This window comes from Rutilus rutilus (assembly GCF_951802725.1).
Source record: "Rutilus rutilus genome assembly, chromosome: 12".
Taxonomy (NCBI): Eukaryota; Metazoa; Chordata; class Actinopteri; order Cypriniformes; family Leuciscidae; genus Rutilus; species Rutilus rutilus.
The window spans coordinates 12,141,770-12,163,316 of record NC_140217.1 but is presented as its reverse complement, the minus strand read 5'-3'; the positions used below and the strand labels follow the sequence as shown (position 1 = coordinate 12,163,316).

General features: G+C 36.6%; 2 protein-coding genes across 3 annotated transcripts in view; one reads left to right on the top strand and one right to left on the bottom strand.

Annotated features, from left to right (window-relative positions):
- The window catches only part of col18a1b (collagen type XVIII alpha 1 chain b), a 93,915-nt gene extending 91,532 nt beyond the window's left edge, over nucleotides 1–2,383 (top strand). Inside the window, exon 39 of the mRNA XM_084426262.1 lies at nucleotides 52–2,383. Within this exon, the coding sequence (XP_084282388.1) occupies nucleotides 52–256 (205 nt within the window). The 3' untranslated portion in view covers nucleotides 257–2,383. The remainder of the gene's footprint in view (nucleotides 1–51) is intronic.
- Nucleotides 2,384–3,816: 1,433 nt separating this feature from the next.
- slc19a1 (solute carrier family 19 member 1) lies at nucleotides 3,817–13,975 on the bottom strand. 2 transcript variants are annotated; one of them, XM_084425925.1, is made up of 7 exons: nucleotides 13,896–13,975; nucleotides 13,076–13,141; nucleotides 12,543–12,844; nucleotides 8,887–9,667; nucleotides 6,952–7,144; nucleotides 6,452–6,593; nucleotides 3,817–4,408 (listed from the first exon to the last, which is right to left on the bottom strand). In XM_084425925.1, the coding sequence occupies exons 3-7, from the start codon at nucleotides 12,813–12,815 to the stop codon at nucleotides 4,208–4,210; spliced, it is 1,590 nt and encodes a 529-aa protein (XP_084282051.1). In that variant the 5' UTR covers nucleotides 12,816–12,844; nucleotides 13,076–13,141; nucleotides 13,896–13,975; the 3' UTR covers nucleotides 3,817–4,207. The 2 variants fall into 2 exon arrangements, with proteins under 2 accessions (XP_084282051.1, XP_084282052.1); XM_084425926.1 differs by lacking the exon at nucleotides 13,896–13,975 and adding an exon at nucleotides 13,367–13,384 and having other exon boundaries at nucleotides 3,928–4,408.
- Nucleotides 13,976–21,547: the final 7,572 nt, after the last annotated feature.

The following is a 21,547-nucleotide window of genomic DNA, read 5'->3' as shown; positions in this document are numbered from 1 at the left end:
TTAACAGAAATTATTAACCTGCCATTTTTTTCTCCATAACCACTTTAATAGGCCAGAGAAGATGATATGGCATGGATCAAGCACTGATGGAAACAGGCAAACAGACAGCTACTGTGAAACATGGCGAACTGGTAGTCATGCCGTCACTGGCATGGCTTCCTCTCTCCAAGATGGCTACCTACTTCAGCAGTTGCCACGTGGCTGCGCCAGCTCTTTTATTGTACTGTGCATTGAGAACAGCTACATTGCTGAGTAAACCAAAAACGTGTGTAAGACCAAAATTTGCCTTGAGTCTCACCACAAACTGTATGTATGTTCATCTACATTGTATTTTAGATTAAAATTCTGACAATTAATTTTGTATGTATTAACTGCTGTGTGACAGCTATCAGTATATCAAAAGATATACGTGGCTCCTCCTTACACCATAATCTTTACAACAAACATTTTATCATTGCAGAAAATATGCAATTTAGAAACATTTAGAGTAAATTAACTGTTTTATATTTTTTTTATAAAAATGTACGTTGTTGTATTTTCGCACATAACAGGGTAATATAGAACACACTAAGTCAAAAACAACTATTAAAATACATCTGGTTTTAAAATGGATGTTTTGTAGTGCCTTCACAATGTCTTGCCAAAACACCAACATTTTAATAACTAATTCTCTTTAAACTACTTTGTTGTCATTACCATTTTCATTCACATTACTATTTAAATGATTTTATATAAACATATCTATGTAACCTTTCTACATTTTTATACTTTGCAAATCAATCACATCAAACATTCCATGATTGTAATGCAAAAAGACTAGTTTACTTTCTCTAAAGAAAGATGACTTCATAAAAATAGGTAAATCATTGTTAGTTTTTTATTAATATTTATTTTATTTTTTACACATAACTTGAACAAAATTTTTTAAGAGTTTTAGCCCATTGCAGTCTCTCTATTCTACCACCGCCTGCTGTATTCTAAAGTTCAAATGTGACCACTAAAAAAAAAATTCGCAAAAAGCCATTTTTACTTTTATTTACTGCATTTTCAATGGCACTTACATTAATTAATAAATACAACCTATGTTTTACATGTCACTGGTTGTTTCACTCTTAAAGATTCTGTAATATTTATTTGGAAAATAAAGTCATTATTGTTATTGGTTTCTTACTGGTCATACCGATCCCTATCATTGGAACAATAGTGTACAGTGCTGGTCAAAATGATTTGCCCCCTTAGTAAATATGATCAAAGATGGCTGTAAAAAATAAATCTGCATTGTTAATCCTTTTGATATTTTATAAAAAAAAAAAAAAAAAAAAATCGAACCTTTCATTGAAGTAAAATAATTGAACCTGGGAGGGAAAATCACATTATGAAGTAAATGTTTTTCTCCAAAACATGTTGAGAACAATTATTTGCCCCCTTTTATTAAATACTTTTTGCAACCTCCTTTTTCCAAGATAACAGCTATGAGTCTTCTCCTATAACGCCTGATGAGTTTGGAGAACACCTGACAAGAGATCAGTGACCATTCCTCCATACAGAATCTCTCCAGATCCTTCAGATTCCCAGATCCATGTTGGCGCTTCTTCTCTTCAGTTCACTGTCAAGTTTTGATTTTTTATCTGTTGGTATTTGATGGAATCCATGATGCCATGTATCTGAACAAGATGTCCAGGACCTCTGGCAGAAAATTAGGCCCACAGCATTAAAGATACAGCAGAGTATTTCATTTTACACATGGGGTACTTTTTTATCTCTGTGTGCGCCAAACCCATATTAAGTGTTTGCTGCCAAAAAAGCTGTATTTTTTTTTTGTTTCATCAAAAAATGTGTAATGTGATTCCCCCCACACCCCACACCCCCCCACACACCCCACACACCCACTTTTAATTATTTTATATAAAAGGTTCGATTTTTTTTTTTTTTTTTTTTTTATAAAATATCAAAAGGATAAACAATGCAGATTTTTTTTTTACAGCCATCTTTGATCATATTTACCAAGGGGGCAAATAATTCTGACCAGCACTGTATATGTAACAATATTGCCAGTTATTCTTGTCTAATTAGGTCCACCTGTAAAAAGCCAAAGCATGAGCCACCATTGTGTCTCCAAGCAACACACAGTAGTGTGGTTTTGTTACTGAATGAATCTGTTTTTTCGTGAATGATTCAATGACTAGCTCACAACACAAAAAGGCACTTGGTGCCATAATTATGTAATGGTAGAAAGCGAGTTTGAGTCTAGACCCCTCACTTCAGCCAGGCATACACCTAATTTATATCTCAACCTTTATGAGAGATATAATTATGCACCATTCCAGTCATGTCTGCCAAAATTGCAACCAATTGTTTGGATAGCTACTTCTGCAAATATAAAAATAAAGATCATTTATACAAACACCAGCTGTCTTTCATTTGTTTTCCTTGTTTCCACCTTGGGATACATGTTCTGATATCAGTCAGCTTCAGCTTTACCAGACAGCAATCGGCATTTCATTTAAAACTACCTCTATTACTCCTGTCAAGAGATGGACCAAGACAGAACAAAACCTACAAGCTAATCCTTATCCTTTTTATTTAAACATTTTCCTTAAAGTTTAAACATTGTCTTAGTAACATGTTCAATTACTTAGTTTATTATATTAACACATGACTTCTATTACACATGCAGCGACTAGATAATATTTAGTTTTAAATCTAGTTTCTCTCAAGATTTCTTCCCTTTATTACATAGACATGGAGTTTTTTGTCCTTGCCATAGTCACCTTAAGCTTGGCTGCTGTTGTTGAATATTAAGGCATATTTTTCTCTAAAGCTGCTTTTAAGCAATATGGGATTTCAAATTGTAATATAAATAAAAATTACTTAAAACTTTTAATTTAATAACAATTTATTTGTAATTATACATGGTCTGGAGATCCTAAAATGTGATCACACTACAATATATATATATATATATATATATATATATATACATATACATACATATATAAAAGAAAACCAGTAGTATCAATTTTAAAATACAGAAGAACTAAGCAAATGTCCTGTGTACAATACAATCTTGTTTGTGTGAAATTTCGGTAACACTTTACAATGTCTCATTTGTTAACATTAGTTAATGTATAAACTAACATGAACTAACAATGAGCATTTGTTGCAGTATTTATGAATTTTTGTTAATGTTAGTTCATGAAAATCCAGCTGGTCATTATTTGCTCATGTTAGTTCACAGTGCATTAACTAATGTTCACAAATACAGCTTTTGATTTTAATGTATTAGTACCATAATTGTTGAAATTAACATTAAATTAAGATTAACAAATGCTGTAGACGTATTGGACATTCTTAGTTCGTTAACTAATTTAGTTAACTAGTGAAAAAGTGTTACCGAAATTTCTTTTATACAGGTTCTATAAAGATGTTCACATTGAAAAACATGGCAAGTTACTTAGCATAATTTTTCCTTTGTCAATAAAAATATTTCCAAAAGAACTAAAGTATCAAACTATGCATGTCACCAGGTGACAACAGTGTGAATGCAACAATTTTCTGTTCAAAAAACTGTTTGGAACATTGTTATTACTCCACGTTTGCTCCACTATGGGTTATCCATTTCCCACTCCTGCGTACTGGTGAGCAGAACCCATTTCTGAGTGATTCTGGAGTGAAAGAAAAGACTGGAGGCAAAAATCCCACAACTCTAACTCCCCCAATTAGCTTCCACTGGATACCGATCACATATTCTAAGGACATACTAAATATCAGCCAGGAACACCGCTTGGCCAATCAATTAACAGAATTACAACTGTTGTGCAATAGTAATTATTTAAACTTTAATATTTAGCTGCAAATAATACTGGCATCACTGTACTCTAAAGTTATAGAGTAATCCTTGCCATGTTTGGCTTCCAAACATTCCTTATAAAATTATTTTATTAACCCTGACAAAGATAACTTTATAACATGACAAACAACAAGAGACATCCAGATATGACAATATCTCGATCCGAAAATGTACAATTAGATTTTGATGAGGTTTTAAAAAAAATCTATTGCTATTCCTAACAATTGGACTAAATTTTTTGTTTATAAAATGATGAAACCAGGACTATTCATACTTAAAATAATCAAATGTTCTGATTTTGAAGTAACAGTTAAAGAGATGGAGAAACTCCACCTGTAGGCACAATTTCTTTGAATCTCATGTCTTGATGCTGGCTCCATTATGTGCGGTTGTGCCGTCACTGGCAGCTGATGCCATGGGACTAAGTTCAGTGGCTATGGCTACTTCCGTAGCCTCCTGGCCTGATCTTTGATTGCGGTAATGAGACGTGATGATAAAGGCACTACATCCCAGGTAAATCACAGTCAACAGAGTGAAGTAAAAGAAATAAACAAAAAACTGCAAGAGAAAGAGAGAAACAGAATCAGGCCAAAATCATTCTGCATTATATTACTGTAATTTCTTTTTTTTTTTTCTTTTTTTTTTTAAATGCTAGGACCCATTTCTCAATACTTAGGTCACTTTTTCAAAACTCCTGATCAATGTTTATATGTGAATAAAATAATAAATTCAATCTGTTCATCATTTAATGTTTTACGATCTTTATGAAGTTTTTGAAGCGATAAAGTGGTAGTTGTGTGGACTGTAAATGGAGGGACAGAAAGCTCTCAGATTTCAATAAAAATATCTTAATTTGTGTTCCAAAGATGAATGAAGGTCTTACGGTTTTGGAACGACATGCAGGAGTATTGAAAGAATCTTCCATTTTGGGTAAACTAACCCTTTAAACATAAGTTTAAAGTAGCTGTATCCCTACACAGGTGTTTGTCTTTCAATTTCATTACCCTCTATTAGGGCTGTACCAGAATATTCGAGTATTCGAATATTCGTTCGGTGGGTTGGTATTCGATTTTCAAATTTGACATTCGAATATTCGGTTTAATTTTTTTTTTTTTTTTTTCACACCTGGCATCCCCCTAGAAACTGTTCCCATTCGCGCTTGAATGGGGCTGTCATGCATTTTCTCAGATCGGATAGTTCTCTCTGATTTATCAATATGAACAATGAACACATAAATGTGTTTTTGCAAAACGGATATGAATCCGAACTTCAAATCCCGCGCTATAGGCAGATGTGATGGAGTGCACGTCACTAGCAACAGATAAGCTGCATTTTACTGATCGTCAGCTAAAATTTCTAAATCAAAGACCGCAATATGAGAGCGGCAACAGCCCTGGTAAGATCATTTCGATTCTTTACTTTTAATGAACGTTGATTGTGTGTTAAAGCATCTGCGACCCACTTTCACTTTGATTTGCGATAGTTTGCACGTTGGCTTTATGAATAGATGCTGATCTGCGGTGACGCGTGCTGTAGGCTAAGTAAGCATCGTCATATCTGGCTATAACATGATATAGCCTAAAACACCCTCTCACACGGTTATTGTTTTAGTATTTTTGGGCGAAATACAATACTCTTATTTTAGAGCGCAGAACAGCGGAGTTTGTATGGGCAAAAGTGCATGCCTGAGCTTGTAACGTTAGTCTATAAGCTGCGTTGCTTTGACATTGTGGAAATAGAATAGAAACAATATATTAGCCTACCCTTTACTGTGCTGTAATTACTGTGCTGTTGATTTCTGATTTGAGAGTTATTTGTTACTCAGAAAAATATTAGGCTGTGTTTTGTATCAAGTGCAGTGTTGCGCGTGAGGCGCGCGCGCGCTTCCCGCTCGCGCTGTTCTGTATTAAAAGTTTATTAATTCTGAACGTGTCACGTCTCGCGTGTCTATATTGCACCAAATGTGACACTGCACTCGTGAAGTCGATTGGATGAACGGTTCTAAATGCAAGATAAATAATCTAAATGCAAACAGACAGACGCATAGAGATTCCTGCCTTTATTAGAGAGAAGAATATGTTCAGCCCCCTCCCTCCGAAGCTTCGAATATTCGATGTTAATTCCTGTCGAAGCTTCGAAGCTCAAAAAATGGTATTCGGACCAGCCCTACCCTCTATATAAAAGGGGGAAAACTTAGGAATAATTTTTAATTGTAATGTAAACAATGACCATGTAAAATATACTGCAGTGTATTTTGAACCGTAGGGAGGTTTCATTATTGTTTTGTGAAATTATTTTACAAAAGAAATCATTGTGTAATGCTACATGTTTTAAAGGTCATTGTTTATGGTTTACGACAAAGTGTGTTTGTTGGGTGATAACCTTTGCTAGTGTTATGGAAGAATGAGATGATTTGAGACATGTATGAAGTGTTTTGGTAGTTTTAGAGAATTTTGATTGTGAAATCACCTGATGTGCCAAGCTAAAAGTTAGTAAAGGGAACTGTGTGAAGAGTTTTGAAAAAGTGACCCAATTATTTAGTATTGGTCCTGTTTATCTGTGTGTAACTATTAACAGAAGTCAACCTAGAATTGTACACACCTGAGAATGAACATCCAAACCCAATCCACTCTTATCAACCACAATTATAGTGATGACTGTCTTCAGAACTGTTCCAAGAAAAGTGTTTACTCCAAACACTAAAGCACACAATTCTTTAGTGAGAGAGGAGGCAATCTGGAAACTGAAAGGAAAAAACACAAAATGAATTATTTATGGACAAAATGCAGAGAACAGACATCTGGATAATTGTTAAAAAAAGTGTATTTTCTTTAAATGGTTTAATTTCATTAGTGTTTTTCTTTTAGACTCATCAAAAGCTCCACATTTCAAACAACAACAAACTTCAAGATCTTGCTCTCTGTGAAATAAATGTTTTTACAGGTGCATACAACTCATCTCCTCCTCAGTCAATTCAAAACATTTTATGCAATATGCACCATCGTTGTTTAATGTGGGTTTTTAACAAAAAAAAAACACATGAAAAAATCTTTTACATACATTTAATAATAAAATTAAGCAAATAGCTTAATATCACTCACATGGCAATAGGCACAAGGAACTGGTAGAAGCCTCTGAAAAGGGCATACGACACATAGCAAACCCAGATATTTCCTGTGATGCCCATGAGAAGCAGTAGACCGGCCTGTGCCCCAGTAATCAATCCAATCACCAGTTCAGACCACAGATTCCATCTAATTTTCACATAGCCTGCTGCAAATGACGCGATTGCACCTATGGAGCACATGAAGCGTGATTGTCATGTAATTATCATGCTGATTAACAAACGTCTATTCTCAGCAAGACCAAATTGGTGCATGAAAATCTGAAAAACTGTTTGCAAATATTTTTCAACTTGTGTGTCATTTACACCATGGGTTCTTCATTCCTTGTCATGGAGAGATGCTTTCCTGCCGAGTATAGCTCCAACTCTGATTAAATGCACCTGAATCAACAAAAAACTCAGCAGGGAAGTGGCTTTCCAGCACTAGGAATAAGGAATCCTGGCTTACATTTTTTTGTTGTTGTTGTTTTTGTGTTTGCCAAGCATGTGTCATGCCCAAGCTCAAAGGTTGAGGAACATGAACTTTGCTTGTTCTCGCCAAATAGTAAACCATCAGGTATCATGTAAACCTCAATTAGGATTTTGATTCATGCGGAAAAGATCAAACGTCAAGATCCTAGTAAAAAAAACAACTGTAGGTCACAATGACTTGCGTTGGGAACTCTGATGACCCATTATTGCTAGTATAAGCAAGCAGATAATTATTGGCCGATGAATGGCTGTTATTATAAATCCATAGTATTTTGTTTTTAAAAAAAGAGAATTACAACAAACAAAAATCTAAAACTTTATAGTTTGTCAGCTAAAGTGGTTTAATTATCGCCCAATGCAATTTAAAATACATAGTTTGATGTACTTTTAAGAAATAAACATAACTCATGTTGTACTACTACACATAAATGCAGAGCTGTTATCATTACACTCACACAGCAACTCACAATGACTTGCCCTCTTAAAACAAAACGCATAAGTGCTAAAGCGGAAATGAAACAGAAGTAGCAACAGATCTTTGATTTCATATTGTGACGTATATACCAGTTTTTCAACAGATTACCAAAAAAGAAAAACATGTAGGATGGGGACTTGATTCTATACATCGGTTAATTGCATGAAGGCAGATCTGAATGCAAACTTGCAATCAAATGTAAGAAAGGGCCTGGGTTTAAACATACTAAATGATTGGAGAAGTACGGCATATGACATTTTGATTTAAAATGATCAGATCAAAACACATGCATGGGTGAATTGTTCACAATAAGATCAATAAAATTAATAAAGAAATAGATAGGATAGATTTTTATTTTATGACGACTTTTTTTTTTTATCTTTGCCATAACTTATTGCCATCCCAATAATTTTGTGCAAGATGATGACAAAATAAATCAAAAAGTGTTTTGGAGGCTGATGATAACTGATATATTGTGCATCTTTAATTTTGAACACTGGTTTAAATGAGCAGTGTTTAAGTAAGTAAATTTATTTCCACACTGAAATAAATCAACAGTTGGTAGGCAGTACCCTTGTCAACAAAATGTTTATTCGTTTGCTTAAAGGGATAGTTCACCCAAAAATAAAAATTGTGTTGAATGATAAACCAAACAGTTGATGGACCCCATTGACTTTCATAGTATTAGTTTTTCCATCCTATGGAAGTCAATGGTGCCAATCAACTGTTTGGTTACTGACATTCTTCAAAATATCTTCTTTTGTGTTCATCAGAAGAAATAAATTCATACAGGTTTGGAACAACTTGAGGGTGAGTAAATGCTGACAGAATTTTTGGGTGAACTATCCCTTTAAGAAATCAGAGTGGATGCTACTTACAAAAAAAACTGATTCTGTGGTTGAGATTATTTGTTGTTGTTTTAATTTAACAAATATAGCAACTACAACAAGATATAATCCGTCTTACCTAATAATGTAGAGGCAGCTTCAACCGCTCCATTGTAGACGTGCTTGTTTTCTATGGCAGGGTAGACTTTATTCCACAGGATGTGCACATAAAACACAACTAAATAGTAACCAGTGGAGTTGAACACCCACCACAAGCTCCAAAGCCTTAAACTAGGGACCTTCACAACATTCTTTAACTCCTTCAACATCTGAACAAACACCGAATTTGCCCAGGAGAGGGAATTGTGGCTAGTGCCAGGTGCTGCCACACTGCCATCCTTCTTTTCTGGATTAATGCGGGCCAATTCTGATTGAGCTGCTTCCTTCCTCTCCTTCTCTAGACGGGCTTGATTGAAAAACATGCTACGTTTGGGCCATGGCAAGCAGAAGGACAAGAGTAGCCCAAAAATGACAAACCCCAAAGAGACCTTGCTTAACGTCATGTATGATACATTCCCTAGTGACAAACACATCTGACCCAGCACAGAGCTCGTGAAGACTCCCATGAGCACAGCTGAGCGGGAGTAGCTGGCGACACGCTGGTAAACATTCGCTGGTACTAGCGAGAATATGTAGGAGGAGTATGCCACACGGGCAGCCATGGTGATGCCGTAAAAGAACTCCATAAATTGCATCTCCAGCAACGAGTAGCCCAAAAGCAGCAAGAGCCAAATGGAAACATGACTCAAGCTCTGAAGGATCAGCACAGGTTTGTAGCGTAGATAATCTGTCAGCAGAAACACAGGCACCAGCACAGCCATATAGGAATATGTGAGGACCGGGGTGATTTCATTGGTAACCTGAAAAGATATCAGAAAGTCATTGTTACATCTTATACGGGGTAGAGGGAGAGCAGGGATATTTTAATGTTCAAATGTAACATCAGTAATAACATAATAGACAATGCACTTACATACCTCCACCACCAGGAGTTTACAGTGTGAAACATCAGATTACGAATTATACCCATGATTAATTGTTAACATGATTAATAGCAGTGTGAAACAAGATTCCAGGGTTTAGAATGACTCAGGGTTAAAGTGAGAATGTGCCATCTGAGATGAGGGTAGTGTACATGGAGAGCACATGGCATCCCAGAATACATTTGATTGTTATATTAAAAATGTGGACAAGGCGTAGATTTTTAAAAACATTTTTTACATTTAAAAAGTGACTCTTTGAGGTTTAAAGTATTTTCCTCATCAGACTTTTTCTTACTTGCTGTGTGTTCACATACTGTGTTGTTTTATTTATGTACAGATATGTAATAGTATGGCCCCGTAAAAATGGTACCCTTAACATTAGCAGTCTTCCTACAAGTCAGCAGTTTCACAATGTAGTAATTGTGAAACTACATTGTTTCAATGTCACTTTGACTGTCAAGAAGAAGTCTGCAGCTGAGCTCGCTTCAGTTCAGGCTTGAATAACTTTTTGTTCACGTTTTGTAGTATGTTCATATAAAATAATTCACATTTATGGAGCTTTTTCATTATGGTTACATTTATTGCATACCACTATTACAATTAGCCTATACAGAATAAATGTAACATCAGCCTTTGTGTACTTCTAGTTTAATTGTATTCGACTCGTTTGAGTTATAAATTTAACTGACACGGGTAATGACTGTTAACATACAGTTGTGGCAAAACTTCACAGCGACAGACTAAATATTTTCTGAACAGATAAACAAAAACCAAATGAATGATCCCTACTCTGCCTAATGCAAGACATGCATTTAATCACCTTAGCAAGCAGACTGAAAAAAATGTCCCTTTTTTGTCTAATCAGTAGGGCTGTACCAGAATATTCGAGTATTCGAATATTCGTTCGGTGGGTTGGTATTCGATTTTCAAATTTGACATTCGAATATTCGTTTTAATTTTTTTTTATTTTTTTTCACACCTGGCATCCCCCTAGAAACTGTTCCCATTCGCGCTTGAATGGGGCTGTCATGCATTTTCTCAGATCGGATAGTTCTCTCTGATTTATCAATATGAACAATGAACACATAAATGTGTTTTTGCAAAACGGATATGAATCCGAACTTCAAATCCCGCGCTATAGGCAGATGTGATGGAGTGCACGTCACTAGCAACAGATAAGCTGCATTTTACTGATCGTCAGCTAAAATTTCTAAATCAAAGACCGCAATATGAGAGCGGCAACAGCCCTGGTAAGATCATTTCGATTCTTTACTTTTAATGAACGTTGATTGTGTGTTAAAGCATCTGCGACCCACTTTCACTTTGATTTGCGATAGTTTGCACGTTGGCTTTATGAATAGATGCTGATCTGCGGTGACGCGTGCTGTAGGCTAAGTAAGCATCGTCATATCTGGCTATAACATGATATAGCCTAAAACACCCTCTCACACGGTTATTGTTTTAGTATTTTTGGGCGAAATACAATACTCTTATTTTAGAGCGCAGAACAGCGGAGTTTGTATGGGCAAAAGTGCATGCCTGAGCTTGTAACGTTAGTCTATAAGCTGCGTTGCTTTGACATTGTGGAAATAGAATAGAAACAATATATTAGCCTACCCTTTACTGTGCTGTAATTACTGTGCTGTTGATTTCTGATTTGAGAGTTATTTGTTACTCAGAAAAATATTAGGCTGTGTTTTGTATCAAGTGCAGTGTTGCGCGTGAGGCGCGCGCGCGCTTCCCGCTCGCGCTGTTCTGTATTAAAAGTTTATTAATTCTGAACGTGTCACGTCTCGCGTGTCTATATTGCACCAAATGTGACACTGCACTCGTGAAGTCGATTGGATGAACGGTTCTAAATGCAAGATAAATAATCTAAATGCAAACAGACAGACGCATAGAGATTCCTGCCTTTATTAGAGAGAAGAATATGTTCAGCCCCCTCCCTCCGAAGCTTCGAATATTCGATGTTAATTCCTGTCGAAGCTTCGAAGCTCAAAAAATGGTATTCGGACCAGCCCTACTAATCAGATACATAAGTATGACATATACAACAGTTTTTGGGTGTTCTTTTAGTTAGTAAAACATTTTGAACATGTAATAAAATATATAATGTGAAAGAGAACTTGGGCCAAACAGAAGTGTCTTAATCTATGACATAGACACTGGGCAGTAAACAGATAAAATATGGCACTTGGTCTACTTTGCAGTGGAATATTCGCATACAGATTTTCTCTGCATGTGGTTGACTAATGTTATGGCTTTCGTCAAATCATTGGCAGTTAAAAAAAACATTCAGTTAGAGCTTTATAAGTTCAGTACAGTTCAGGCAAATTCATTTTATAATTCAGGATTTAGAAGTGTTAACAAAAAAGACATTATGTGGTTAATTAATAACTCTAATGAGTGGGCATGATCTAGGTCCTTCCTCCAAAGCAAATCTGACCCACTGTAGAGGAATGTGAACTCTGACCACATTCACATGGTTTGCCAGAACCCAGCAGCTGTGTCGGGGTTTTAAGACCAAGTTACACAATCATAACTGTGTATAAACTAAGTATTGGCAACAAAATAAATACATACTGTAGTGCGTAAACAGTCTCTCAAGTTTCGGTGTTTACGAAATTTAAAACAAACAAACAAACAGTATGTTTTATCAGATTGAATAAAGTCACTCAAACAATGTCATATTTCTTAAGTGTTTTTTCACAAACTAGAATACGATTAGAATAAAAGTAGAATAGCACCAGACCTGATCTCTGGTGAAGTTCTTCTCTGTACTGAGCAGGTATGGTGTGATAAAGGGCTCTCCAGGCTTCAGCTGCACCATGAAGCCATAGAAACAAAGGTAAACAACGGACCATATCCATGAACTGGTCTTCTGCGTTTGGGTTTCCAGGTCTTCCTTGGTTTCAAAGATGACTGACTCGGGAGCCACATTTTCCGCAGTGTGTCCATTGTCATCAGTCTTCATTTCCTCCTTACCATCCTCTGTCCTTTCATTGCATATAATCACTTCCACCATGTTACAGCAATACAACTGATGCTGTAAAGCTGATTTAATGATGTAAAAATGCAGAAGGAATGTTAATGTCCAAGTTAATAGCTGAAGGTTTAGCAGTTTAATAGAGCGACTGCGAGAACAACCAAGCGACTGCACTAGCCAGTAAATCCTAAGATATGCGCCGTGTTAACTATTACTGGGAGCTGAGAGGACACTTTCATAATGATACAGCAATGTGTTAAACAGCTACAAGCTGACATTTTTTCAGTGCGAGCATTCACCTTTGCTCAACTTCCAGGTTCCAGCACCGTCAAAAGTGCTACCAAACTGGAACGAACATTGTGATTCTGTAAAGAAGCACAAAGTAAATCAAGTTGTTAGTTTGATTTTTATAATGAAATTTGTATATAATTAATAGATTTAAATTCAGTATATAGATTGGTCTGTGATTTTCTTGTTCGTGGGTCTTTAATAACTAAATTTAATAACTTTAATTAATCTCTACAAGACAGCATGAACAGTCAAAGGAGTTCCCAGACATGAGTTATTGGCTCTAATGAAAGTAAACCTACTGTAAACGTGCAGTAACACAGTGATAGCACTTAGCCTAATTTTACAGTCATGTTCCCCATGTACAATTGCAATAACTTGGTACTGACTCTGAACCTACCCCTAAACCTAACCTTAACCCATGTAGTTACCTTATATTACAAAGTACTTTCTTGGGTAAGTACACTTAAGTGCTCAAACTGTAAAATAAAGTGCAACCCACTGAGTAAATTGCATTTATTCACAAATCAAATGTCTAACAGCGCAATGTCAGCTCTAATACACATCTAACGACGACCAAGTCTACTTGTTAATGGATAACAAAATCTCGTACTCTCTTGATATTATTGTTCGCATATAACGTTAATCCTACTAATGTTCAAGTATGCATGGAGCTGATTCGAGTTAAATTTGCCTGTTGCTTTTCCTGCGGTCAATTTAAACCCTTTAGTGCTGAGCTAATCATCTTTGAGACTGAAAATTTTATAGTGTAAGTTATTTATACACAGCGCGACAGACTTTAACCCATCAGAACAGGATGACAACACGTACCAATTTTGTCACTGAGAACCGGTCGGTCTAAAATCCACGAGACACATGCATGCTTGTAGTCGCGCGCGAATAACCCACTCCCACTGACTATCTGCGCATGCGCACCGGATGTTTATCTTAACTTGAACGAATCGTACTTTTGAGTCGGATCTTTTTAATGAACTCTTCATTGATAATTTCACAAAACTGGTCTGAATGATTCCTTCTGAATGAATCGGAACACTGAACCGATGTCTCTTCTCTGTCTCTGGGGGGTTTAATGAATCCCATTCTCACTAAAATATTTGTCAGTCTTATCAATAATGAGTCAAAACAGAGCTGTTCAATCATAATGTAAAATGTATAGGCCAATAAAAATTTCCAATAATTTTTGGCAATTTCTCATTGGTTAACGTTTATCTACAACATAAATTATATACAGTTATTCATCGAACGTGCATTTTGAAGCCGATGATTCTGCAGCTGTGTAATGTGTTATGATGCTTTGCCAAAAGAGGGCGCTCCAGGAATGGAATTTAAGTGAGAAGTGTTTACTACTAATCAGAAACTCTATTTTATGGTTTTGTTGACTGGGGTAAGATTGTGTGTAAATAATGTAAGATAATCTCTGAATAACGCTATCAATACCTTAAAAATGTCCGAGCTTTACAAAGTATTTATTTGATATCTGTATACTGCACCCTTGTTTGTGTTTATTATAGAAAAAAAAGACCTTGTGAACAAAGGCATCAAATAGACTGTTAAGGGTCCTTGTCATAATCAAGCATGTTTTATCTTTAAGTTACTTATTTTATTTTATTGTATTATTTTTTTCTCAGCCATTTGTTCACAGAATTATTAAATGCTGTAAGAAGCTTCCATTCATCACTCTCTTTCTTATCCATGATATAACATAGTAAATCCTGCATTAGCAGTCACATCACTTACTACTGAAGTTCAAGTGCCTAGAAAGTTCATTGTGCACATCACACTCTGAACTGTGCTCTCTCTCTCTCTCTCTCTCTCTCTCTCTCTCTCTCTCTCTCTCTCTCTCTCTCTCTCTCTGAAAGGTTCATTTAGCTAAAGGAAAATAACTTGGCTATTAATATAGTAGCCTAAATCATTATCTCTTATCACTGACAAAATACATACGACCAATATGGTCACGTCACACTTTATATTAGGTGTCTTTAATTACTATGCACTTACATAACAAAAATGTTAGGTAGCCTACAGTGTACTTATTGTTCGTGTTCATGTTGTGTTGCAAAACACTTTTGCTGCTATTGAGGTAGGATATGGGTATGGTTAGGAGCAGGTTTGCTGGTATAGTTAGGTTTATGGTTGGGTTAAGGGGAGGAGTCGGGTCAACAGTGTAATTATAGATGTAATTACAAAAAATTACAGTTGTTATTACATGCACTTTAAAAAATATATATAAGTACACAATGTAAAGACGTATACACAAGTGTATTGTATACAAATAATTAATTTAAATGTTAGTAAATAGTAGTCAGAGACACTTAAAGTCAGCATGAAATCAAAATTGACGATTCTTGTTTATTATGGAATATTGTAGTATTTTTTTATAAAGGAATTATCCGTGCACATCCTTATTTTTTTAAAAACATCAATTTGCCCTCGTAATCTTGAATCAAAATACAACCTGTCACATGAGGTCACAGCAATAGCAAATATCAACGATCCAATAAATTTTTGATTTTCTTGTTCGAGAAGCCGTTTCACTCCGAGCAGCAATATTACATACATCAACAGTAAAGAACACAATGTTTGCATTTGCTTACATACTGTAGACTGCCGGTCCACAGAGATAATTTGGAATGCTTCTAGCTAAACTTCTCCTCAACTGTATTCAACGTGAGGTGTCTGGCATCTCAAACGAGCCTATTGATAGCTTGCAGGTTACAAGGGAGTCTGGTTACTTCAAAGGTGACACATAACAATTTCATTGTACATTTTACACCCTTGCTTTGTACTGTGTTTGCATCAGCACCAAGCGAAATTATAGTTATACTTGGCACTATTTGTTGCCTTACTCAAAAGTTCGAAAGTCAAATTAACTATTTCCTAAAACCAGAGGCTGACATAGATTCAAGAATATAAATCACATGGAAATTATGCACATTGACATCAACAGCATGCCATGTATTTTGTACTGTGCAGATGCATTAGGGTCCAGGTCAGGGGTGCAAAAGCTTTATGTGAGAGACAGACTCAAGCTGTCAAGCTGTTGTCTTTTGTTCCTCTGAGAATAAAGGAAATACAGCCTCTGGCTGTTGAGATGGACACATGATTCTCCAGTGTTAGAGCAATGGTGCATTAAATCTTAGCCCCCATCTACACATATTTTGGTGTTGAAATGTGTAAAAAAAAAAAGAAAGAAAAAAAAAGAAAGAAAGAAAGAAAACTGTACAAATGATTCCTCATTTTTTGCTAGGTAATTTATTATGATTTGGTATAATTTAACCCTGTAAAACCTGACATTTAAAAATAGTCAGGGAAATAAATTTTTATTCATATGGAACAGATTATTGAAGACAATTTTTTTAATTTAAAAAAAGTTTTTGTATTTTGTGTTTTTGTTGAGTATCATATTATCAGGATTATGTCTTGTTAGTTGTTTTTTTATTCCTATGTCTTGTTTTCATGTTTACCCAGCCCGATCTCACGGGAAAAAGTACAAATTCTACGAGGTGGCTTATTCGTACGAATTCATACGAATGACCTACCCCTGACCCCGCCCCTAAACCTACCCATCACGTGGGTTTAGACAAATCGTACAAATTCGTACGAGTGAGGTCGTACGAATTAGTACGAATTAGCCAACTTTTTATCATTCGTACGAATTCGTACGAATTGGTCGTGAGATAGCGTTGGTTTACCCTTTCAGTTAAGTCTTTAGCGTGTCCTAGTTAGTTTCCTTAGTTAATGATTATGTTAATCTGTCTATCATTAAGTTCCCTTGTTAACCCTGTGTATATATACTCCCTGTCCTTTTCAGGCTTTTGTCAGCTCTCGTGTCGTGCTAAGTAGTGTTAGCATGTCTATTTCCTTGCGTAAACTCCTTGTTTATTAAAAGTATTGCCTGTGATTTCTCTGCATCATGCATCTCCTTAAATTCAACATTTCTTTTAGGACCACTATCGTCAAAGATGATTGACAATTAGCATACAGTTTGGATTGGCGGTATGGTTCTGTTCTGGGCAAGAACTCCCTGCCCATCCATGCAGCTTAGCATGGATAAGAGCAGCAACAACTCACCTCAGGGTAAACAGAACAGAACCAACATACAAGTATAACAGATCATTTTCATTTTCAATGATTTAATGTACAACCTTAATCAAGGGTGGTAGTGGCTCAGTGGTTCATGTAGGTTGTCTACAAACCGGAAGGTTGGTGGTTCAATCCCTGGTTCCACCTGTCCAAGTGTCAAGGTGTCCATGAGCAAGACACCTAACCCCAGCTGCTCCTTCAAGCCATTTCTTCTTCAGTTGTACCTGCACTCACCTACATCATCAACACCTCTCTCCACACTGGTACCATTCCCACAGCATTTAAGCAGGCTCGAATAACCCTACTGCTTAAGAGACCCTCTCTAAATCCAGCACTTTTAGAAAACTACAGATCGTCCTACATGTTCAACCAAGTCTCTACCTTTCTTACACAGAACAACCTCCTGGACAACAACCAATCTGGTTTCAAAAGCAGCAACTAAACTGAGACTGCCCTCAGTTAATGAAGCTTGGTGACTGGCAAGAGCAGATTCCAAATCCTCAGTACTCATCTTGGTGGATCTGTCTGCTGCTTTTGACACCAGATCCCCCTGTCAACCCTCATAACAAAGGGCATCTCAGGAACCACACTCCATTGGCTCAAGTCTTACCTCTCAGATAGGTCTTCAGGGTGTTGTGGAGGGGTGAGGTGTCTTAAGTCCCAACATCTAGTTACTGGGGTGCCTCAGCTCAACTCAACTCAACCTTGTGAAGACAGAACTGCTTGTGGTCTCAGCCAACCCAACACTTCATCACAAGTTCTCCATTCAGGTGGAGTCGTGAATCAACTCAATTTGCCTTATATAACATTAGGAAGATCAGGCCCTTCGTATTGGAACAGGCTACACAACTCCCTGTCCAAGCTCTTGTTCTATCCAGACTAGACTATTGTAATTCTCTCTTGGCAGGCCTTCTAGCATGTACTGTTAAACCCCTGCAACTGATCCAGAATGCTGCAGCAAGACTGGTCTTTAACAAGCCGAAGAGAGCGCACGTCACACCTCTCTTCATAAACTTGCACTGGTTGCCAATTGCTGCTCGCTTCAAATTCAAGGCACTGATGTTTGCCTACATAACAAGCACTGACTCTGGACCCCTATACTTAAACTCACTATTTCAGACTTACGTGCCCTCCAGAAGCTTGCAAGTGAACGGCACCTTGTGGTGCCATCCCAAATAGGCACAAAATTACTTTCACAGGCATTTACTTTGACTGTTCCATGCTGGTGGAATGACCTGCCTATCAACCCGAGCTGCTGAGTTTTTAGCCATTTTCTAGAAACGACTGAAGACGCATATTTTTTTGTCAACACTTGACCCAATACTAACACTTACTATTATATCTATTATATATTAAAAACGCCTTGCTACATGTACTGTGCTAGATCAGGGTTTCTCAAACTGGAGGGCCTGGAGGGCCACTGTCCTGCACAGTTTAGCTTCAACCCTGATCAAACACACCTGAGCAAGCTAATCAATGTCTTCAGGATCACTAGAAACTCACAGCTAGGTGTGTTTGCTCAGGGTTGGAGCTAAACTGTGCAGGACAGTGGCCCTCCAGGACCGAGTTTGAGAACCTCTGTGCTAGACTAACTGGGACTAGTCAAAGCACTTGCATATTGTTTCCCTATTGTTAGTTTGATTACTTCGGTTGTTCTCCTCATTCGTAAGTCACTTTGGATAAATGCGTCTGCTAAATTATTAAATGTAAACATAATTACTCAGAAATACTGAGCATATAAAGAAGGAAAAAAACACCTACATTTTATTCAGATGCCCGTTGATTGATTACTTTATACAACAAGGAACATTCAGGCCCTACTATAGCCTAATCTTTGGTCCCATGCAGATGAGATGGAGCCTACCCATAAAACATGCGTCCCCATTACTGTAAGGCCACATTTACACATAGCCGGGTATTTAGAGAAACAAATATTTCCCCCCCTCCATTTTCAAAAATAACATCGTGCACACAACATCGTTTTCAAAAAAGTTGTCGTTTAAATCAACCCGCATAAATACGCCGTCGAGCAACATCATAACTATGCCAAACCTATGGGCAGCAGTGTAGGGAGAAGGATAAAGCCATGCAAGCCAATCAGAATCCTCAAAATCGACAACAACGAATCGCACGAGCGACTTCCTGTTCCTTTCAAAACAACAGATCGAGGTTCGTTTGTGTGGACAGATAGCGAAGCAAATGCAAACAGGCCAAAAGCGTTTGCACAAAAGTAAAAATGAGTACCACCTTAACAGCATCCATGATCAAACAGTAGCCAAACAAACTCTAAACATAGGGCGCTCACATGACGTAAGCGTTTTCTGGCGCATAATGTGACGTTTGAGAACCTAAAACCCTGTTTCTCCCAGTTGACACGGCAACACATAACCGGCGTTTTCAGAAATCTCCACTTTGGCCAGAGTTTTTAGAAATAATCGTTTTCTGGGATAAAAAAGGCGTTTTCGTGTAAATGACAGGCCAAAACGCAGGGAAATATCTGCGTTTTCCCATCGTGTAAACGGGGCCTAAATTTAAGCAACAACCCATGTCTGAACCCTGAAATTTCACTGCTTCTCAAACATGAGAATTCCACTTTCACAGGTATCAAGCTCACTGTCCTCACTTTCTTTTCTTTCACAACAATGATTATTAGGTTTGTTAGTTTGTTGTATTGCCATACCAGCATATATGGCTATTTTCATGACAAGATCAATGTATTTAAAAGAAACAAATAGTAGTAACATACAGTAGTACTAAAACACAACAACTGAAAACCAAATCACATCATAATAACAAATATTATACAATGCATGGTTATTATGAATTGTTATGCCATAAGGCTCATCAGGTTCATAAGTTAAATAAATATGTGTTGCTAATTAGTGAATATAGTCAATAGACTATTCTGTAATACTACTTTGTAGAGTGGCCTGTACTGTGTATTGAGTTTGCCTATAGGATGCTTCTTTGTCCTTCATGCCTCTCTGGGCCCATTAGATAACTGAAATGATGTGTGTACCAGGGAATGTCGATGACTGAATTGAGGCTGTTCTCCTTGCTGGGGGCAATGCAGACTGGGTATTGTGATAGAGAGGTACCATAGTGACATGTCATACACTCATTAAGTTCAATATCTCCAAACTTGCCCTGGAAAGTATATCAAACCCTATACTGTTCAATGAATGCCGTTAAATAATACCCTAAAGGTGTCATATTATGTTGTTTTAATAATTAAATTATTTTCCCTGAGGTGAACTTATGATGTAAGTAAAGTTTTTTTTTTCCCTATAGGACCATTTTTCACTCTTTCTCTTACTTAAAACAGTCAATTTTATAAGCAAAAATCCACATTTTACTTATGTTGACATATAATTTTAAATATAGCATCAACTCAAAACTTTCACTTTAATAATAAAATAAAACTAGAAACATCATGCCTGAACAGACAGGAAGAGTATATATATATATATCAAATCCCAAATGTTAAGGCAAAAACTGTTGCAAACATTCCTGAAGTCCCCTAAATCACACAAATCCACACAATGAAACGTTACAAGTATATTCAAATATATGATAATTAATAGGGGCTCATGAGATATTGAAAAATATAAATGTGTCCTAAACCTTAGAGGATGACCTATTTTATGTTGGCAGAGAGAATTATTTTGACTATATTGAACCAGTACTGTGTGTTTCTGACTTGTCATTCAGTCGAGGTACAGGCTTAGCATCCAATATCTCCAAAGAAGAAGGGGGTTGGAAAGTGATTGTGGGACAATTTACAGCAAAGATGCCTGAACATCAACTTTATTTCCTTTGATTGGGCAGCCTTTCTTTTCACAACAATCTGGAGCTTCAGTTTCAATGTGGAGCAAATTTAATGCTCTATTTGTGTCATTTTCCCAGGGGCCATTTAATAGTGAGCAGGCTGCGTATCACCATTCGTTATGGTCGCAGCAAAATGACCAATTTGTAAAGTTTTAACAAACTCTATCATGACGAAGTGTGAATGTTTTTAAGAAGGAGGCTAAGTAAAGCCCATAGGAACATATTATAGACTTGGTTTTGTAGCAATTAGAATAAAGTGGGACAGAAAAGCACATTATTTGTATTTTATATATATATAAATAAATAATGTATATATAACCCCCTCTAATGTCCCATGTAAGTACAATAATAGAGAATATATGTACACTGACTTTCTGAACGGAGTACTTCAGTCATAATGACTGGAGCTTAATCCCTTCATAACTGTCCTGACATCGCTATGGATTTGCTCTGGGTCACTTAATCCATGGAGGAGAACGCTAAAGCTCATTGTAATTCTGGGCTGGCTTGAGCATAGAATTGAAAGTCGAGTACATTGGGGCAGCAACGTA

Coding starts and splice junctions, on each gene's coding strand:
- slc19a1 (XM_084425925.1), bottom strand. CDS start 12,815: ATGGTGGAAGTGATTATATGCAATGAAAGGACAGAGGATGGTAAGGAG. Junction 7,145..8,886: donor AGCTGCCTCTACATTATTAG/GTAAGACGGATT, acceptor TGTGCTCCATAG/GTGCAATCGCGTCATTTGCA. Junction 4,409..6,451: donor GTTTGGATGTTCATTCTCAG/GTGTGTACAATT, acceptor TTTCTCTTGCAG/TTTTTTGTTTATTTCTTTTA.